This window comes from Oreochromis niloticus, linkage group LG12 (genome assembly GCF_001858045.2).
Source record: "Oreochromis niloticus isolate F11D_XX linkage group LG12, O_niloticus_UMD_NMBU, whole genome shotgun sequence".
NCBI lineage: Eukaryota > Metazoa > Chordata > Actinopteri > Cichliformes > Cichlidae > Oreochromis > Oreochromis niloticus.
This window is the reverse complement of record NC_031977.2, coordinates 5407138-5427990: the sequence shown is the minus strand read 5'-3', so window position 1 is coordinate 5427990 and position 20853 is coordinate 5407138. Positions and strand designations below refer to the sequence as shown.

At 40.7% G+C, this 20853-nt stretch overlaps 1 protein-coding gene across 1 annotated transcript in view; it reads right to left on the bottom strand.

Moving 5' to 3' along the window:
• zmat4a (zinc finger, matrin-type 4a) overlaps positions 1–17268 on the bottom strand; it is a 147925-nt gene extending 130657 nt beyond the window's left edge. Inside the window, exon 1 of the mRNA XM_005472923.4 lies at positions 17036–17268. Within this exon, the coding sequence (XP_005472980.4) occupies positions 17036–17254 (219 nt within the window). The 5' untranslated portion in view covers positions 17255–17268. The remainder of the gene's footprint in view (positions 1–17035) is intronic.
• Positions 17269–20853: the final 3585 nt, after the last annotated feature.

The following is a 20853-nucleotide window of genomic DNA, read 5'->3' as shown; positions in this document are numbered from 1 at the left end:
GCTGGGCTTTGGTTCTTGTAGGATTCTGGCTGGCTGGCACACCAGGACAATTACCTAATCACGTTGCTGCAGTATTTATAAATGAGCTCTCACTACCCACTCTCCGCCAGATTGTCTGTTAGCCATGGTGTTATAAAAATTCAGACTCCATTAATGTTGTCCTTTCGGATTTCTATTTTCCTTGCTGTTTTCCAGCACTGTAAACACCAAAGTGTGCACTCCAGATTTCCCACATGTCCCGGCCAGCTACTTCTACCCTAAACCGGCCACCTTCTTGCTGCCAGTCCCTGCTGGTCCAGTCACCACTCTCTCCACTAGTGAAACCACAGATGTGACTGCAAATTTGTGTTTTTCCTGAAAAGTCCTAAAGGTCTCAAGGAGACCATTCACTGCTGCAAACAACTTGAAGTGTGACACATGCTATCGTGCCAATACACACTTGTTCACATAGTACAGTGAAGAGGCAGGATCTGTTCGGATACACTAACACAATCTTCACTCAACACACACCTTACCAGATTTGCCTCCTTTCAATTTTGTCCTCTACTACAAATCGGAATTCAAGATGAAGACTCACAGTTCTGGTACAGTGGAGGAAATCCAGCACTTACCAAAGACACAGGTCCAAATGGTCAGAAAAGGAGTTCTAGGCATTGATCTAACAAAAGCAGCTGGGGTGGAAGTTGTGCAGCAATGCACAAGGAGATGGCCAAATTTAAATCAAGTGTGTTTTTTTCTCTTTATGGGTGGCCTGAAGACATTTCACAATTAGCAAATTATTATTATTATTACTAACTAATTTTTTTTAATTTTTTTTTTTTGCCTGTCCAGTTTGGATCTTTAGCCATCAGAATTGTTGTCTAAAGGCCAAGAAAGATGCCAAGCGGCAGTCTTTACCAATTGGATCATATATGGCCTTGCCATATTGGTCCATTTGATTGGCCTTTATTATAATTATGTATTTATTTTATTTTATTTTCGGTTGTTACAGACGGGACAGACATGACTGGGGGATAGGACAGAGAGAAAAAATGAAAGAAAGAGAGGGAGAGAAAGAAAAATAGAGGGACAATGTGCTTTGAGGTAGCAGCCAAGAAAGGTGTAGTTTGTGTCTGTGAACACCCGTGTGTACACCTGTGCGCACACCTGTGTGGATCAGCACGCTTGTATTCAAAAGGTTTCTCCATGTAACAATCTGCTAGGGAGTGTGGGGAGTCATAGCCCCGTTCCCCAGGGCATGAAGCAGGTATGGAGGAGATCCAGGCCCCAGACACCCAGAGGTCCCAGAATATGAAGACCCAAGGAGGACCACCAGGGGGGCAACGGTGTCACCCTCCCGGAGAGCTGAGGAGAGCTCCAAACGAGAGGTCATCCAGCAGCCACGGAGCAGAGGCCAGAGGGGGTTGCAGTGACGTGCCCGCGGGCTCTGCCGGCAGCCAGCTGTGCCAGAGAGGACCGGGCCTCAGGCCCATAGGCCAGAGGCCTGAGGGCACCCCACCCCCCGGAAGGGGCCCAGCCGGGCCACAGGCGCCAGGCCCCACCAATTGGCACCAGGAGTGAGCCGGTACATACATGAGCGCCCAGACACCAAGAACCACCAACACACCAACGTCTGAGGGCATCAGCCACTGGCAGGGAGTGTGGTGAGGGGAGATAGGTCTACTAACTGATTTTAAAATGAGACTACAATCCTCCCAGTGAATTTGAGTCATCTAGATAATACCAACATGTACACGAGAATGAGAAAGTTTCAGTTATGGCTCAATTGTATATTACTGTATTTCTTCAGAAAGAGGGATGCTCATTGAAATTATTTTTAATGTGCCTTCAGCCAAAATAATAATCTATTGGCAAAATAATGAACCAGACTGTAGGCAGTAGATAACCCTCAACTCCTAAAATAAAGTAAGCTTCACCAATAAATTGTGAGCTATTTAATGAAGAATTATGACTACACATGGAGGACTGTAGAAACCCATAAATTAGAAGTTGGTCATTTATTCCATATGCAGTATAGTAAGTAGTAAAACTGCCAATTAATCATAGTAGCTCCACACATTGAGAGTAGCAGCATGAGAAACAGAGGGGCTGCAGAGCCCTGAGTGAGCTCGTGCCACAAAGAACTGCTGAAGCGTTGATCACGTAAAATCATAATAAGGTCTTTTCTTAAAAAGGTTCACAGTATGGACATTTCTCACTACACTTAACTATGATGCTGACTATGACAAATTGTAGAAAGCAAGCGCTGGTGTAGTTATACAGCCCAGTTTCCAATGCAGTTAGAACACTTTCTGAAATGTAAATAAACACAAAATGCAGTCATTTAATCTGTATGTCCACTCTCTTATGGCCCTGAGGCAGCACAATTCCACTGTTTCCCACACAAAGACTAACAGACACCCAGGAATATTTGGTGACCGTCTGGTTTTGGCATTGTTTTATTGTCTACCACCAGCAATCAATTTACTAGCTTCTATTTTGAAATTCAGTCATGCCAATCAGTGACTTTTCTAGTCTCTAAATGCACTGTTTCTTACATCATGCTGTTCTACTCTACTTGAGCACTCAAAGCAATTTACACAACATGCTTCATTCAACTATTCATACAAGCACGTTTTTCTATGGCTAATACTCTATCTAACATTCACACTCACCCAAGCATCAGAGAGCAACTTGGGTTTCAGTATTTTGTCCAAGGATACTTTGGCATGCAGACTGAACCCACCAGTGATTGAACCACCAACCTTGTGATTACTGGAGCGCCTGTTCTAACAGGAGCTACAGGAGGCCAGCCCCTAGTACTATTACACTACACACTGGCTCACTGGCCATACTGCTGCTATAGAAGTTCTTGATATCATCCTACTGCTTCCTCAAAAATCTAGTCCATGGGTGGGACGGTCTCCAGAACCTGCAGGAGGCAGAGGGCTGTTTGTGGCAAGATCAGAAACGCTGCAGAGCAGAACCACTAACCAGCAGCTTTCCAAGAGTTCGTCTGAAGGATGAGATACTCCAGTAATGGCACACTTTATTGTATTTTTCAGTTATGTAATTTTATCAAAGTGCTTGCCAAATAACATAATTGCTAAGGAAAAATTTAATTGGGTGCATATTCAATACTCTTACCTCCCGCATTGGAAATAAGAATCTAAATTCATGGAAAACTGAATTCTGACCTGAGAGTGTAAATCAGTCCCTGGGCACAAGAAAACTTCTGAAGAACAAAGTTGATCACTGCCTCGACAAACATTAAATATGCAATTCTGACAGTCCTCTGAATTTGAGCTCTTTTAAGAGTTGAAGTGAAAAGCGGTCCTGTGGTGTGACCACAATTTGAAATTCCTTTTGGAAATAATGAAAGCTGCATCCTCCAGGCTACAGAGGAGAGGGACTGAAAATAGCTGTCAGCACACAGCACTGATGGCATGGAGGGAGCATTAGTGTGCATGGCATGAATAACTGACTATATAATATTAACATATTTTGAAAATGAGAAAACAATGCAAAATTACAGTCAGCATGCACCACACTATCATGGTACAACTTCAAAAATGGAAACCCAGAGGTTAGGAGTGCAGCACCCTTTCAACTGCAAGGCAGTTGCACAGATCACCTGGTGGGAAGCAACTTGTCTCGAAGTCATTGTCATGCGACTCAGACTGATTGCAATTACTCTCGGACCAATGGTCAAAGGTTTGCATCAGAATACAAGTGGTCGCAGACTTGGTCCCCGTCTTCAAAGCAACCATTTCTAATGCAACAAGACTCCAAGTTCATTGCACACCGTCACAGCGTCTCCAGTGGTCTCCAACCACTGTTTGTCTGACCCGAGTCTGACTGTAACCATAAGGATTATTAGGAGATTTATATAAATATATTACATATTGATCACAGTACAGTTTTATGTTTGCATCTCCACATATAACTTGTGTATGACTTGCAATAAGAACGTGTTTCTCTGCATGCAGGGAGGAGCTTCACCATCTTCACTATAAAATGAGTAAAAACAGGAGTCTGCTGGTTTTAAATTAGAGCTTGGTGTAATAGTGCTTTTAAAAAGATGCTAGTGTGTGAGTGTGTCTGCAAAGGACTCTTCTGTGTGTGAAGAGGGCACAGTCCACAGTCGAGGCAAGACAGGTAAACCATTTTATACACATAAAAACAAATTGAACAACTGGCCTAAACGGTGAAAAAAGTTGTTTTTTTTCTTTAAAAGAGCCAATGTGAATGTTATGAAGTATTGCTGTTTTGGCTGTGCATCCTTCCACTTGTATTTACCTATTACTCTAGGCTAAATCATCCATCATTTAGGAAAGTTAGACTAGCCTACTGGTAAATATGTTATTCTCTTTTGGGCCTGGAGGGTGAAACTGTCCAATCTCTCTTTCTCTTCCTCTAACCAGTAGCAGTACATTACACACTGAGCTTGTAGTGGAAAAATCTTTTTTTTTTCAAATGTGAACTGTACCATATATACACAACCTGATATCACGGCAAAGCGTGTAATAGACACGCCAGTCAACCGTGTTCATTTCACGCTTTGCCTCTCCAAAATGTGAAATCTAAATGCATGCAGACGTTGCATTACCAGTAGGGGAGATAATATATTTAAAGCCACGAAGTCGGTAGTGAGCAGAAAATGTATTAAGTACAATCAAGGGTTCTTAGTCATCAGAAACGATTAAGCTAGGCAGCTAATATGTATATACATGTAAAGGTGCTAATAATGTCTGTTTATATGCTTTCTTGTGATTATTTTCATGCTGGCTTAAAATAAAATATCTCCCTGTGCTGGTACTTCGGATTACTGCATCTTCTGTGTGCATGTACATTCCATTTTTTGGAGAGGCAAAGCGTGAAATGGACACGGTGGACCGTGTGTCTATTACACCTTTTGCCATAATACTAGGTTGATACACACACCAAAAGTATTGTACTTTTGCAGAAAATTCATCCTCAAAAAGAAGTTGATGATGAGCTGATCCTGATGTTTCTAAGCAAGAAAAGGCAGAAACTGAGATTCTGGATTCATCCAGTTCTCAAACAAAGGCAGCAGCAGGGAGAATTTCATGGTTTGATCCAGGAGTTGAGGCTGTATCATGACTGCTTTCGTACATATTTCAGGATGTTAGTGGGGCATTTTGAACTCTTGCTGGCAGAGTTGGGACCACATCTGAGGAGGCAGAGTAATAACTTCAAAGTCGAATGACCCATAGCAAAGTTTAGTTGTATGTCTGAGGCAAAACAGTATTATTGTACAACCTATATATTCAGCTATTCAGCACTGGTGCATGTTCTTGCTGAATGTAATGGTCCCAGTGGTCAGATCTATTCATTCATATCTGAAAAATCTGCATGCTAAACTTACAGCCTAGTGATGGCAAACATTTTTAAATGACAATGGGACAATCGCCAAATCGCACTCTGTAAGCAATTCTAACAGGAACAATAAAACAAAGGTGATCTCTAAATTAGAAAAATTAAAGTTAAATCGCCAACAGTTACAGCTGTTAATAAGCACAAAAACAGCTTTGTTTTGGTAAGATCTTGACTGATTAGTTCCAGTGGCCCATGCAGACCACCAGGGAAACAACAGTGTAGTGGAAATGCATGTATTCATGACTTGGCACAGTGCAGTGCAACTAGAGCTGATGATACCAGGTCTAAGGAGAACCAGTGTTTGGGTGTGTGTAGACTTGTAAAGTACTTCTGATAACCAAGTCAAAGTGTGGCGGATGGCGAGTAGTTTCCATATGCAGGATCTTGGTCTGAAACTAAGTTTTGCACAAGTGGACTACCTACTTGTGAAAATAAGTGAACTAACAACTGACTGTCCAACCCCAATGAACACTATGAAGAAATGCCATGAGTAAAGTGAAACCCTTTGTTAACACTAGGGCTGTTCGATATAACGATATATATCGGATTACAATATAAAAACGTCTATCGTTTCATTTTACGCTATCGTTTGTTTCGTGGTGTCGCAAAATAAACTGTTTACGGCAATATTTTTTCATTATTTTGATGGTCACTGTAGTGGCTATATTTTCCTGAAGTTCTCTTTCTCTTATATTTAATATAACCACACTACAGACGCACAAGCACTTGTTTTTATGCCGTGTCCGCTTGTTTATTTTCCACATAAACCTTTCACAATAAAGCTCAAGATCCTGTTGAGACTTTTCAAAATAAACTGAATCACGTGAAAGATGCAGAGTATTTACGGATGAGAAGCAAAAAAGAGCCGTCAGGTGCTAAAAAATAAACCTTAGATTCAAACGTTAGAACAGGGTTTCCCCGCAGCACGCTGTGTAATAAATACTCACAAAGAAAACGGCGGCCGTTACAACTTGTCTAAAAATGTATCGTTTCATGCATCAGTTAAAACACTCGACTCCAGGTACGCGACGCCCAGCTGGAAACACTTCACGCAAGTCGAGCTGCCAGACATTCACAGAATTTACAGAAAATATTACATTTTTGTGATTTATATCGTTATCAGACGATAGATGTCTTAATATCGGGATATGAGATTTTGGTCATATCGCACAGCCCTAGTTAACACTGTTTAGGATAATGCTCAAACCAGCAGAATTCGCAGCCAGTAAAAACTGACAACATCGGGCCAACATTGACCATGGGCTCAAAGCTAAGCTTTCATGTGAGATCACCAGCCAACCATTGTAAGACCTTTAGTTACATTTGTGTTTAGATATAGACAAGATGTGCTGTAGTAATACAACTGATCAATTTATTACATATCCACGGTGTACAGTTGTTGTCCTTTAGTATATGCCTGACTACATCTCTAAGTCACTCTGAACAGTTGCTAAAGTTGTTGAAGAATGCAATAATTCTGATCACTGCAAACTTTTACAGTACTATGATGGCATGAATCTTGTTAAAAGATTTTCCAGTTTTCCTAGTCTCTAAAACCCTCATGATGAAAGAGCAAGCTTTATTCAAAAATGCAAAAACTCAGCTTTTTAGATTTTGTTGCATTACTCTAAAACCTACATTATCCACTTTTGTCTGAAAATTGATGCATGGCAAATGAACAAAATTGCAATCTGAGCAACTTGCAATGACGAAATTTTCAAAAGGTATAGACCTCATGGTCCACTATTTATTCACATTCACCCTAAGTCCTCTCCACAGCACCTCCATTTTTCTCATTTTGCCTGACTTTGCAAGTGAAACAAATGGGTGTTAAATGTCCAGCACAGCAGAAATAATCAATCAGTGATATGGTACAATGGCCAGTATTCTACTGTGAATGGATGGGACTATAGTTATCTTTGCTGACCTGTTGCTGACAATGAATTATTATAAGGAATAAAGTGAGCTTGTCGGTCACCAATTTTGGAGGACCTCCAGCACTGTTCTCTGGGGCCAGATATTGGTGTAAAATCCAACGTGGGCAATAATCCTCTGACTAAAAAAACACCACCCGAAAGTCCCATAGCTCTATCTATGCTGAGTGGAAGACAGAGATGGTGCGGAGAACTCCTGGATCAATGCCACAACTAAATAAAAGCAAAGATTTACAGAATAAATTGGCAATAATTCTTCTTGTTAATCAGATCTACACTGATTTTTGTTTCAGTTACTTACACAGTCACTAGCACACAGGTGTAGAATGTATCAATTAAATCACAGTATGACTAATATGACCTTTTGTAGTAATCCTCACTATCAGTATCCCTTGTAAAGCTATTTACGCATACGTGAACACAATATTTATACCCCACTAGTATTAAGTGGGCTACTACTGATTTTGTGTATTTGGAATCTATTTTTATACAGCTACATTTAGTGAAAGGCAAACACAGCATATCAGCTTAAACACCTCCAATAACCAACTGTCAGTCACAGTGGTGGTGAGTGGTAATGAGTTGGGCTTGTTTTCCAGCCACAGGATCTGACAACTTGCCATCTTTGAGTCAACCATCAAGTACTGACGGGTCAACTGTGAGGTCATCAGTCCAACAGGACAATAAACATGAAAACCCACAGAACTGGGATTTATAATAAATCTTTAGAAAAACAAACAAACATCTAGATGTTAATCATTTCTCTATGTGTGAAGATCGTACAATGTTTTGTTGAGATTAGACAACACATTAAGGAGGAGGTAGGCTACTGAAAGAGGGTGTACTTTCTTTTAAGCATGGTTTTACATTCACAACTACATGTTAACTGCACATATGTAAAGAGTTAAGCTTCCTTCTTTCAAGGACAGCGAGGACACTGGACTTTGACTTTTTAGGGTTTGACTGGACACTAAAAACTCCCAGGGTTTAAAATATCTATTACTGGTGTTCACCAAGACAGAATAAAAAAAGGAAAATAGCAGGTTGCTTTTTTAGTAAAACACAGAAAACCCAGATAATAAAAATTTGACATTTTTGCTTCAAAGATTGATGGCAATGATTTACAAACTTTCTTCTTAGTTAAACTGTGATTGACTAGTTTGAGTAGAATTTTAATCTGGATCAGAGAAATAGCCTTAGATCTTGATATGGTATCGATGAAGGAATCGGTATCTAAATAGCTACACTGGTTACGTGGCTTTCTAGCATGCATTGTTCCTTTAGCTTATCCAGAGATGGATAAAAAATCATTTGAAATCAATTCTCAGTTCTCACTCAAATCATCTGAACTAAATCTCATCTGTAAAACTGAACTCTGACAGTTTTGACACACAAAAAAGAAGAATAAATCACTTAGTGGTAAATCAATCTGTACCTGACTAGGACTGACTGTATACGACCGAAGTGATTCTGAACTGAAATCCAGTAACATTGATATATACATATGACAAAACTGAATCCATTTTACATATTATAACTATCGTCGTCACCATCCTCATCTTCATTGTTCTCTTTATCACCATCATTGGCATCATCATCAAATCCAAGCAGGATGTCTGCAGTAATCACTGTTCCTGCCACTCTCTGAATGTTGATTACCCCACAACTTGATTGCAAAGGACTTCACTCTCAGTCTCAGTAGAGGTCCCATGTTCAGCCTAATTGCAAGTCTTGTTAGCCAGTCTAATACTAGGGTGTTCTGCTGCTTACATACCCCAAAAGACATGAGTTTCAATCTCTGCAGATACCACAATGAGAGGCAACAACCCATGAAATACAAGCATTGTCTAATCCTTATATCTAAGAGGGTCATCAGTGACACATCTGGGGTTAGTGGTAGTGTTTGAGTTTAGTTATTGTCCACCTATTTCATTGCCCATTTGTAGGTTTTAACAGAAAAACCATGATACCAAAATGACTGGGTGAGACTTCATCACCCAGTCGGTTTGCTAAATGTCATATAAGACCATTTTTAAACTTTGCCAAAATGATTTAATTCTGTCATGCAGACTAGTGCTGGGCGATATATCGATTTTTAAAAAAATATCGATATATTTTTATACGAGATATAAGATGTGACAATATCCTTTATATCGATATAGTCTATGTTACGTTATAATTATAGTTGCGGAGCCGCAAGTTTGCCCCTCTTTCGTCCACTTTTGTCTCTATGCAACGTTACTCGACCTCGCCTCTCCTTCACTGAACACAACTCCCCCTCCTCCCCCATCGCTTCACCTGCAGGCAGCGACAAGATGGACACGGCAAATCTCCGTTAATGAGTTACTGCGCATCACCCCGTGCGTGGGGCTGGACGGTGTCAACGTGTTAACGAGCTAACCACGTTAACAAGCTAGCCACGCTAACAAGCTAGCCACGCTAACGCCATGCACGGCCTGAAATCCTTTCATTTTCTCAAAAGTTGACTGCGCGCCTTTTGTATGAATTCTGGTTGTGCTTGATGACCGCGAACCGATTTTATGTGATACACAGCGCTCAGCAATCTGTCAAAAAATGTTTTAGTTCGACTTCGGTAAGCTACGGAGCTGCACCGCTTGATGGATTGCCAGAGCATTACGGCTACCGAGGAGCCTCGCCCTCGCGGAGTGATACGTACTGTGCGTCAACGTAATATTACCGTATTGTGTGTGTATAAGGACCATAAATGGCACCTGTTCAGAGACATGGTTACGAAGCGGATTTCAAACTCCAGGCTGGGAACAGAGCAGCTGTGAAATCTGTCTTTGTTATTATGCTCAGTGTCTGTTAGTTTACATTTTGACTGCACAATTGTGAGCTCTTTATTATGCACAAAACGACATAGTTTTCTTTTATTTATAGAGCATCATTATTTAATAAATGCTCATAATTTATTTTTGAGTAGTTTTTTTCATGTACATCGATGCTGTATGTTAATAAAAGTGCCTGTGTGACATCTGGGACACAGCTTTGACTAAGAACTCTCTTTTTGTTCTTACTTTATGGCTTTAAAAAAATATCGAGATATATATCTTATATCGCCATCCAGCTAAAAAATATCGAGATATGAATTTTGGGTCATATCGCCCAGCTCTAATGCAGACAATTGTCACTTTTACGTTACTATTCAGACATACTAGTGCCATTGTTTGTCACAGTACACACTCCACATTTTCCATACAAGCAAAGGATTTGTTGCACTTGTAGAATGCAGTGTGTATGTAAAAACACTTTGGAACATTTAGCTCTCACCACCACTGTCACTAAGGGCAGGCTCTCTCTCTCTGCCTGTTTCTGTGTGCATGTCTGCGTCTTCGTGTGCATGGCACAGTGCTGCTAAAAAATTGTACCCTCCCACACAAGTCTCTCTTACTGATTGTCTGAAGCAAAAGTCCACAGAGAGATAATTTTCTTTTATAGCAACTTGTAGATAGTTGGTGAGAGTTAATATCACATATGTACATGCTGTTGCTCTTAAGCAAGCAGAACAACTGGCTTAGATACACAACAGACATGCACAGTGAGTACCTTGTGCGTACTTTTCCATTAATGTAACTGCTCTCGGAGATTGCAATAAATGTGAGATGCCAATGTTGCAAGGTCAAGCCAAGTAAGATTATTATTGCTCTTTCTTTGCAAAAGTTCAACTCTAAAGTTGACAAGTTCAAACACCTTCAGATTAATGAAAAGCAGTGCATGTTTGAAAGAAAATATAGTGTCTTTTAGAAAATGCAGCTAAGAAAAGGAAATCATCTAAAAATACATGGGACTGAAGCGACTTGGTGCTGGTCAAGGATTTAGTAAGGAAGGAACAAAGGAAAGTACATATATAATAAGAGTAGCTGTCTCACCTCTCCGTGCACACTTTGAGCTGTAAGGTCTATAGAATCTGCCTCCTCTATCATCAGCAGCATTTTGTCCAGCTGGTGCTCCGGGGCCATGTGAGAGATTCTAACATTGCTCTCAGGGGGGCAAATTAGCCGGACTGGTTGAGCGAGGCTGCAAAGAGACTTTACATCCTATTCCAGAGACCTGTGCACTGATCTGCCTCCCATTCTGTCTCTATTATTCTGCTGCTCTGGCTTTGGGGACGCAAAGGCTGGCCAAATTGTAATGTCATGCCTTGAGGTCGAAACAATGAGCATTTGCTTTGTGTTTGCTGCTAAGTGGGCTATTCCCATGCAGTGTGACCCAAGCGGTGTCCACAGATCTGCTGAGTGAAAACATTAGCACTCACACTGGGCATACTGCCTGCACTTCAGTAATATAATCAGCTTGGTGTTCAGCCAGAACAGATATTTAGGGCAAATGTTGAGTCGGTGCAACAATAAAATAGTGACACTGGTCGGTCTGATGAAATTAATTCTTCCCAGCGCGGACATGAGATCAAGGAGGATTCAAACTCAAATAATCAAACAATATGCTGTCAGAGACATAGCGTGGCTTGGGACATGACAGCACAAACCTGTTGGATGATCCTGTAGTTAAAGTAACTTGAAAATTACATCCATAACAGCTTACACAAAAAGCACTTAACTACAAGGTGACATATTCATGCATCTAAGATTTAAAATTTAAAAGACTCTTTTGGGACACCAGAAGTGTTTCCAAGCAAGGTGAAACAAGCGTTGTGTACGACCAATGCTATAGTAAATACATAGATAATTATTTTTCCATCTACTGGCTTGACTTCACTAAAGTCCTTAACCTTTTAACATCTGGGTTTAGGGTTAAGATAGATAATCTCTTTAAAAACACATAAAGGGAAGAGATCTTAACAAAAAAACCCTGTAATCTAACATTCTACACTCACTGGTCATTTTGTTAGGTTCAACTTAGTACTGCTGGGCTGAACACCCTTTTGCCTTTAGAACTGTTTTAATTCTTCACAGCATGAACTATTTAAAAAATTCCTGAAAACATTCCTCTGAGATTTTAGTCCATATTGTCATAAAAGCATTCCACATATGCTGCATATCCATTATGCAAATTTCCCCTTCCAATGCATCAACTATCTCTACTGGATTGAGATCTGCTAACCGTGAAGGCCACCTGAGTATAATGAACTCACTGTCATGTTTGCAAAATCAGTTTGAGATAAATTGAGCTTTGTGATATGCTTTATCCTGCTGGAAGCGGCCATCAGAAGACGGATTTAGTGTGGTGATAAAGGGGTGAACATGGTTAAGTAGCAATACTCAGGTAGTCTGTGGTGTTTAAGCAATGCTCAGCTGATACTAAGGGGACGAAAGTATATCAAGAAAATATCCTCCACACCATTGTACTACCAACAACAACTTGGATCCATGTTTTCATGTTGTCCACACTTTATTCTGACCCTAACATCTTAATGACACACATCACATCAGGCAGTGTTTTTCCAATCCTGCTGGTGTGGTCTTCTGCTGCTGTAAGATTTGACATGATGTGCATTCACAGATGCTCTTCTGCATACCTTGGCTGTACTGAGCGATTATTTGTAATTACTGTGGCCTTCCTGCTTCCTTAAAGCAGTCTGGCCGTGATTAAATATTTGCATTAACAAGCAGCTGAGTGGGTGCACCGAATAAAATGGCTTTTGAGTGTTTTGAATTTCTGAAAATATGCCTGTTAAGCACAAACTAAATACACAACGCTAACATTAGATGGATAGCCAATGACCTGGTTAAGAGGTAAAAAGAACCATGCTTTGTTTTGTTCTTTATAAACAGGGGCACTTTTCGGATGCTTTGTTTAACATCTTATTCAGTAACTGCATTTTTATAAGCAGATACAAGTGGTTCTGCATATTTGAGGCCAGTCTGGAAGCTGAGAGAAGATTCCACACCTTTGATAAAGCGCACATTATCTTCTTTGATGGAGCTGAGTTTTCTTAGTTGTTTCCTTCAAAACAACTTCCAAGCTCTGTGTAATAAATGTGCTCAATGCCGATGGTTGGAGCACTTGGTTACTTTGTGTGCTATTTATAAAAATCTCAAGCCCCATCTCAGTTGACCTTCTGTGAAAGGAATAATGGAGAGAGAATGGAAACAACTTTGGCAAGGATGCAATGGAAAGCAACAAAGAAGCAGAGCAATTTTAACTCTGCAAAACAAACACATTATTGATGATGTGGAAGCGCGGAGCTTCAAAGCCTCTTATTTATAGGCATCACAAATTACAGACAGCATGCGGGGGAATGGAAGTGCTTTTTTCTTCAATTGAAGGTTTTCACAAACAGAAAGGATGACTTGAGTGGTTGGAAAAAAATCACTGGAATATTAAAGATAGGGTTGATGAAGGAGCTTTATTATCTGACACACTTTATAACATGTTGCTGTTTTGGTGCAGAACTTTACTGCTGAGCTTTAAAAGAGAAATGTTTGTGTCCCAGGGAAAACTTGGAAACCTTCAACAGTGCCATCTATTGTTCCGCACAAGGGGAAACTTGATGATATAACTTTAAACATTCGTATTACTTTAAATAAGGCAGATGGCACTTTGAGCACCCACTTGGTAAAATGGTGCATAATTCTTTTATTCCTTTTCTCATCTTGCTGGGGGCTGCAGAATAAAACACACCTGGGATGTGTCTGGGATCCTTAAGTATGTGTTGAAATGATGCTGCAGGAGGAAGAGGAAGCCTTAAGTAAGAAAACACGTACAATACTCATATAGCACATGAAAGCAAACAGCCTTGAAAAAAGTTTCCTTTCGATTGATCTGCATGGGTTTCCTCCTTACTTTTTTCTTGTTTTACAAAGGGAGGCATTAAATATCAGCGGCCATATACACCATATTGCCAAATCATTGAGTTCAGGTGTTCTGATCATGAACACAGGTGTATAGAATCTACAAACATTTGTTAAAGAATAGCTGTCTTTCTCTAGATCTCAGTGAATTATTGATTTATTGATTTATTGATTAGCATTTAAATATCCCAGTGAATACAGAATAAAGATCTACCACAAAGCAAGAAAGCATGAAACAAGGCTAATCAAAAGGTATTGGCTGAAACATATGCTTATTATGCCAACCCTTTTAACAAAAGATCTTATAACATGCAGCTCATGTACATAGGGCTCGAAGCAAAGGGTAAAAAAAACCCCAAAGCAAACAGACAAACAAACAAACAAACAAAAAACAAACCAAAAAAACTTTCCACCTTAGATAAGTAACTACATTAAATTAAATTTCATTAACATAATCAAAGCAAAACAACCAAGAGTTTCAGTATTATTATTTTGCTCTTTTCATTCTTGACTTATATATTTTTCCAGTACTCTATTTTTAAACATGTTTTTAAAAGAGGAAAATGAATTCCAGCATAGTACCGTGATAAGACGCCACCTGTGCAAGTAGAGTCATGAAATTTTCTCACTAAACATTTCAGTCAACTTTTAGTGGTATTATAACAAAGTGGAAGCCGCTGGGAATGACAGCAACTCCATGAAGTGGTAGGGCAAGTAAAATCACAGCAGCTTTCGGCAGAGTCAATTGGTACAGACTTCATGTGGCCTTCATATTAGCTCAAGAACAACGCGTAGAGAGCTTCATGGAAGCAGCGGCATCCAAGCCTTTCATCACCAAGCACAATACAATATGTCGGATGCAGTGGTTTAAAGCACCACACCACTGGACTCTAATGCAGTGGAGACATTTTCTCTGGAGTGAGAAATCATGCTTCTCTGTCTGGCAATCTGAAGGATGAGTCTGGGTTTGGCAATTGCCAAGAGAACAGTACTTGTCTGACTGCACTGTGCCAAGTGTAATTTGGTGGAGGGGGATGTGGTGTTTTTCTTAACTTGGGCTCAGCCCCTTAGTTCCAGTGAAAGGAACTCTTAATGGTTGAGCATACCAAAACATTTTGGACATGCTCCCAACTTTGTTTGAACAGTTTTGGGATGGCCCCTTCCTGTTCCAATGTGACTGGACACCAGTGCACAAAGCAGGGTCCATACAAACAAGGATGAGTGAACCTGGTGGAGAAGAACTTGACTGGCCTGCACAGTCCTGACCTTAACCTGATATAACACCTTTGGGATGAACTGGAGCAGAGACTGTGAGCCAGTCCTTCTCATCCAACATGTCTGACCTCAAAAATGTCTTCTGTGAGAAAGGTCAAAAATTCCTATAAACACACTTCTAAACCTGTGGAAAGCCTTCCCAGAAGAGTTGAAGCTGTTAAAGCTGCAAAGGGTGGGCTGACATCATATTAAACCCGATGGATTAATAATGGAATGCAATTTTTATGTGTGTGAAGGCAGACAAACAAATTCTTTTGGGAATATAGTGTACTACTGGCTAATACGCAGAGCCTTCTGCCAGTGCAGAGGCAGGTTTGCGCAGCATCAAGGTGTTGCTGTAGTTAGAAATACTGCATTTTAATGCCATTTAAGCCAATTATTTTTATTAAACTGATATGAACGTGTTGTATTGCGGTGCCACAGTGTAATCCTCCAGATATCCATCCGGAGACCAGTTGTTACTAGTGGAACTGGCAGCTACTGAGAAAAGGGCAACTGTCAGCGGCTGGAACAGCATTAAAAAGGAAAATGCCTTTTCCCCCGTTTTGGAGTACTTGGGGACATGTGTTTTGTGTGTGTGTGTGTGTGTGTCCACTCTTCTCACATAACTTTCACTGACAGCCCACTGATGTGTCGATGTCGGCTAAGGCAAAAAACATTGTCAGCGCCCGATACGAATGCCAGAACTGTCAGCACGTTATCTGTGTAGAAGAAGGGCTCTTATAGTCATCCCCATATGCCAGTCCCAATCCAAGTTTTTCTAAATGATACACAATACATTGAAAAATATTGATGGTCAACACAACTTTTGATACAATAAAAAAAAAACCCATCAAAAAGCCGAGTGTGGAGCATTGTGAGAACGTATGTATCAGTCGCTGTATTGTGCTGCACAACAAACAAACAAGTATAAGTTATCATTATCTGTGGAATAACAATAATTTCAATAAGAACACAAAGGAAGTCTCAAAGAGTACATATCACCACAAAGAAACATGAAGGAAGTTATGCAACAAAATTTCACCCAAATGGGGGGCAGCTGATCGTTTAACATTCATTACAGTTTGTCCTGCACTGGATGAAGAAGCCACAGGCTGCAAAAGAAAGCTTAATGTGAAGTGTAAAACACACTCTCCAAAGGTTATTGGAGGATTTTGCCCCCGGGATGGAAGAGTGTTTGCAGCATTGTGTGTATGTGTGTTCAACGTGTGTTGAATTATTTAAAGTTAAACCTCTAACTTCAATAATGGACTAATACGCCGAGATTGTTTCTGAATATGTCTTCTTTTATAGCTTATCGAGAGGGAATCCCTCGGGGATCGTCCCAGGCTGTCACCTTTTCAGCACGCAGGAACATTACATGAGACATAAGGTCAACCTCCAGCAACCAGGCTGCTCTGCTCACTTTTTCACCCCGGCGTGCGCCGCAGCGCGCCGGCAGCAGCACAGCTGCGCTGCGCTCCTTCTGACGGGATCCTCCGTGCAACAAGGACCTCGGTGTTAAAGATATCAGCATGCAACACCACAACCATGCTTGTCCCCTGCAGCAAGCCATCTGCATAAAGTCACACTCGTTCACTCCTAAACACGCGTGCACGTCTATCATCACAGTCTAGAAAAAAAAGAGCGAGAAAGAAGAAGAAAGCAGACAAGAGCGGTAACGCGTGCAGATCATACCTGTAACTCCACGCTGTAGCCCTGGTGGAAATGCGTCGGGAACACCGCCAGCTGATGTTGCACTTGGAGGGAAACTGTATAATCCATGAACCAGAAGAAGATGCTGAAGAGCGGTACTGACCGGGAGACGCGTCTGCTGCTGGCAGCGGTACTACACTGTAGTACAATCTGAGCGTGCTCTCCGCCCCGCTGCGCTCCCATTGGCCGCGCGCCGCTCATCAGCCACGTCAGTTGACTTTGAGGCAGCAGGTAGGCAGCAGCATCTCCCATTAGCAAATGTCATCCGCTTACTCGTTTCTGATGTGCAGGCAGGAGCCGGGGCTTGGGATGAAACGGTCTGCAAAGAGCCTTTTATAGTTCATGTGGGAATATCGTTATTACTGATATGAGCAGTGGACATTCTGTGTGGCAAAAGCTTTTCATTTTATCTCATTTTTAGTTTTTATTTCCTATATACATCGTTAACCTGACATTCCATTCAGCCTTAGCATGTAAGTGCTGAGATTAGCCTGTTGGACAACTCAGCAGAGTAAGTTTAAAAAGCTGAGGTAAAGGACATTTGTCCACCTGCAAAGTAAAGGGTGCCTAAAGGGTGCTATCAATAACCTACACAGCATGCTGTAGCTGTCTACTGCCACTAGGGGACAGTGTCAAAAACATGCGTCATGGTCCTTCTGCCAGCTGTCATAATCACAGACTGTATAAAACATGGACATAGCTTCCAGGTCAGAATAATTAAAGACCCTGTCACATGGAAATACGTGATGTTAAAGTTGGTGCTGTTTTGGTGTCGCTCTCTCGTTCGTCTCTTGATTTTTGTAACCTGGTGTTGCCAACTGGAAGACATGAGTAGCCTATACGATCATTTCGGCTTTTGCAGCTGTTTTAATGATGTGTCTGTGCAGAAACTCAGAGATTACGCAGAGGGAGGTGCTGCAACAGTTTGAAAACTTGAGACTTTGTGGATAGAACACTGCAATGTTTTTGCTTCCAGTTTTGATTTCTTCTCTGTCTATGTCAGTGCAGAGGTGGAGGTATTGTCTGAGTGGTGACAACTAGGCAACTAGACAACAAGGCTAGGAAACATTTACTTCAACTCCAAACTTTTGAGCTTTATTTAGTGCTCGCAGAAGAAGAAATGGTAATAATGAATGAAGGCTTAGTCAACCATAAGTAATGCAGAAATACGTGAATGAATCATCATTTGAATCGATCTGCTTTGCTCACAACCTGTTAGAATTCTGTGAAACTCATTTATTTTACTGATGATTGAAAAATCAGCAGGTGTATAATAAAAAAAAAAAGAATCAAAGGATAATCAAATCAAATCAAATTAAAAAAAAATGTTTTGCATATTTGCAGCAGTGCCAGACAGTCCTCAACTGTATTCAGCTATATACAGAGGCCTTCCAAAACCTTGAGATCAGCTGGAGGTTTGGAAAGTTCTCTCGCAAGGCACAAGCTTCCCCTCACTTGTTTGATCAGTATCCTCAAGCAGCTCCTCAAACTTCAGGCTCTGTATAACGCTTTCAGTAGTTGGATATATGACGTAGGCTTATAGTTCAGTTATCCTTAAAATCAAATGGAGTGATTTTACCCGTGACAACATGATCAGTCATATTTTGTTACCATGGTTAACTTTTGATTATGTGTAATATTTGATTCTAACTATGATTATGCTGATTAAACACTTCAGTGTGGCTGTGGATCAGTAAATAATAAATGAATAAAAATCCTCTTTGGTAGTCACATTAGGGGAAACTCAAAACTGTGTATAAACATGTGAAAACAACCTTCTTTTGTAGAATCACTTCAATCTCATTCGTGTATAAAGCTCAGCTTTATGTTGGAGAGATTGATGTAACAGTGAGGTGCTTTTATGACTGTCTCATCCTTATTATTTGAGATTCACCACTAATATTAAGCACTAATATTTATTCCCATTTGCACAGTACACGCTGAAAGTATACTGGATTTTAAAAACTATCTTTGCAAACTCTTTCTTTCCTGTTATAGTAAGAAGTCAATAATCTACTTCGCACTAATTTCCTTTTTTCATTTTTTGGATATACGGATTTAACAGATTTGCTTTGCCTTCAGATTATAAAGTTATATATGATCTAACCTCCCATTACTCTTACTGGTGCATTCTGCTGAAGCTTTCTCTTGATAAACCTGTTTCTGGAGTAAGATGTGTATTCTCTATTGCAGATAATGTTTGATCTTTTGTTCTTTAAATTAAATGTATAAATTAAATATGTTCATTCTTTGTTTATAACATGTACAAAGTATTTCCTTTTAGCCAATCCCTGTTAGGCTCTATATCATATCATTTTACACTGAGGCCAACACACAGCCCACTTTGATCACTGCTCAGACTGTAAAGCATTTATAAAATATTTTTGTTGATTTATGATTTTTTTTAAAACCTACAATTCTATAGTAGAGTGAAAAATAGGAACCGCTCTGTCACTGAATGGTTTATTACTTAAGTACTTTTGCTTAGTATGAATGGCTGCTGGGAGGTCTGTATCAGCAGCAGCAGATTGGAGTCTTTGCCAGGCCATTTCTGGCCCCCGTGCCATATGTTTGACAGTCCTGCTCTATGTGATGATGACAATGACACAGTCATCACGCCCACCTACCTGCTGTTTAAATCAACCTGCTGTAGCAAATCAAAAACTTAATCTTGCTTTTTTACTTTGGCTTCTCGAGGCACATGTTCTGGTGCTGTTTACTCTTTGTTGTCCAACTATTGACCAACATCAGCTGAACAAGTTTTATTTGCATTGCAGTAAAACAGTCTATGTGGAGGGGAACCATTAACCTCTGTGTGTCTCATGCAGCTGTGTTAGACTGATGGTGTTTCTGAGTCACGCTGTTTGCAGCTGTGGCACTACCTGCACACACCAGGGTGTTATTTAGACATTGGTAGGGTAAGCTCTTGGAAATGGCCCAGCTCTGCTTCAGAATGTGGGTTAAGGTCTAAAGGCGGTGCAAAGCTGCGGGGCTACATTTATGTGCAAACAGGGTCAGCATTGCAATTTGAAAAAACCCCTCCACTGCTTCCAACTAGGTCAGAATACCAGGTCAGAACGGTTTCATTTATTAGAGAGGGAGACAAAAAAAACGGTTAGAGGAGGCAAAAGTCTTTCATCTGCCCTTGAGCACATGACCAACAGGTCCAGATGGTTAGTATGTCACAACAAGCTAGGTTCGAAACGTGAAACGTGTCACATTCCCAGAGGCCTTATTTCACCACATTTTCATTCAGTGTGTTTATTGAGGTTGTCGCACAGTTAATTTGCCTTCACTGTAGGTAGGAGGATACACAACCAACAACTGATGTAGAGCTGCTTCAGGAATCCAACCTGTGAACTTCTGGAGCCCGCCTCAGTGCCAGGCCACGCAGCTCCCTGGAGAAGCGTTCTTTGATCGCTGCCGCATGCTCGCCACCGAACGGAGCTCTAAGACAGAAAGTATGTCAGAGCCAGATGATTTTTGCTCATTTCTGGATTCCTTTGCATCTCATTACTCAGTACTCTGTAGCCAAATGTATTCATGACATGCATTATGGAGGAGTGGTTGTAACTGAGCGCTGAATATTAATTCTACCCTTTTTTTCCCCACATCGTTTCCAAAATCACATCCCCACCTCCTTTACAGGCTTAGCACATTAGACACATATTTGCATTACGCCATTTAGACTGCATTTTTAATATGATTTGTCATAAACTGCAGCGTTTGCGACGCACCCCCAAGCACAAAAAGTGCCAACACTCAGATGCGTTATGAGGCATGATAGACAAAATATAGGC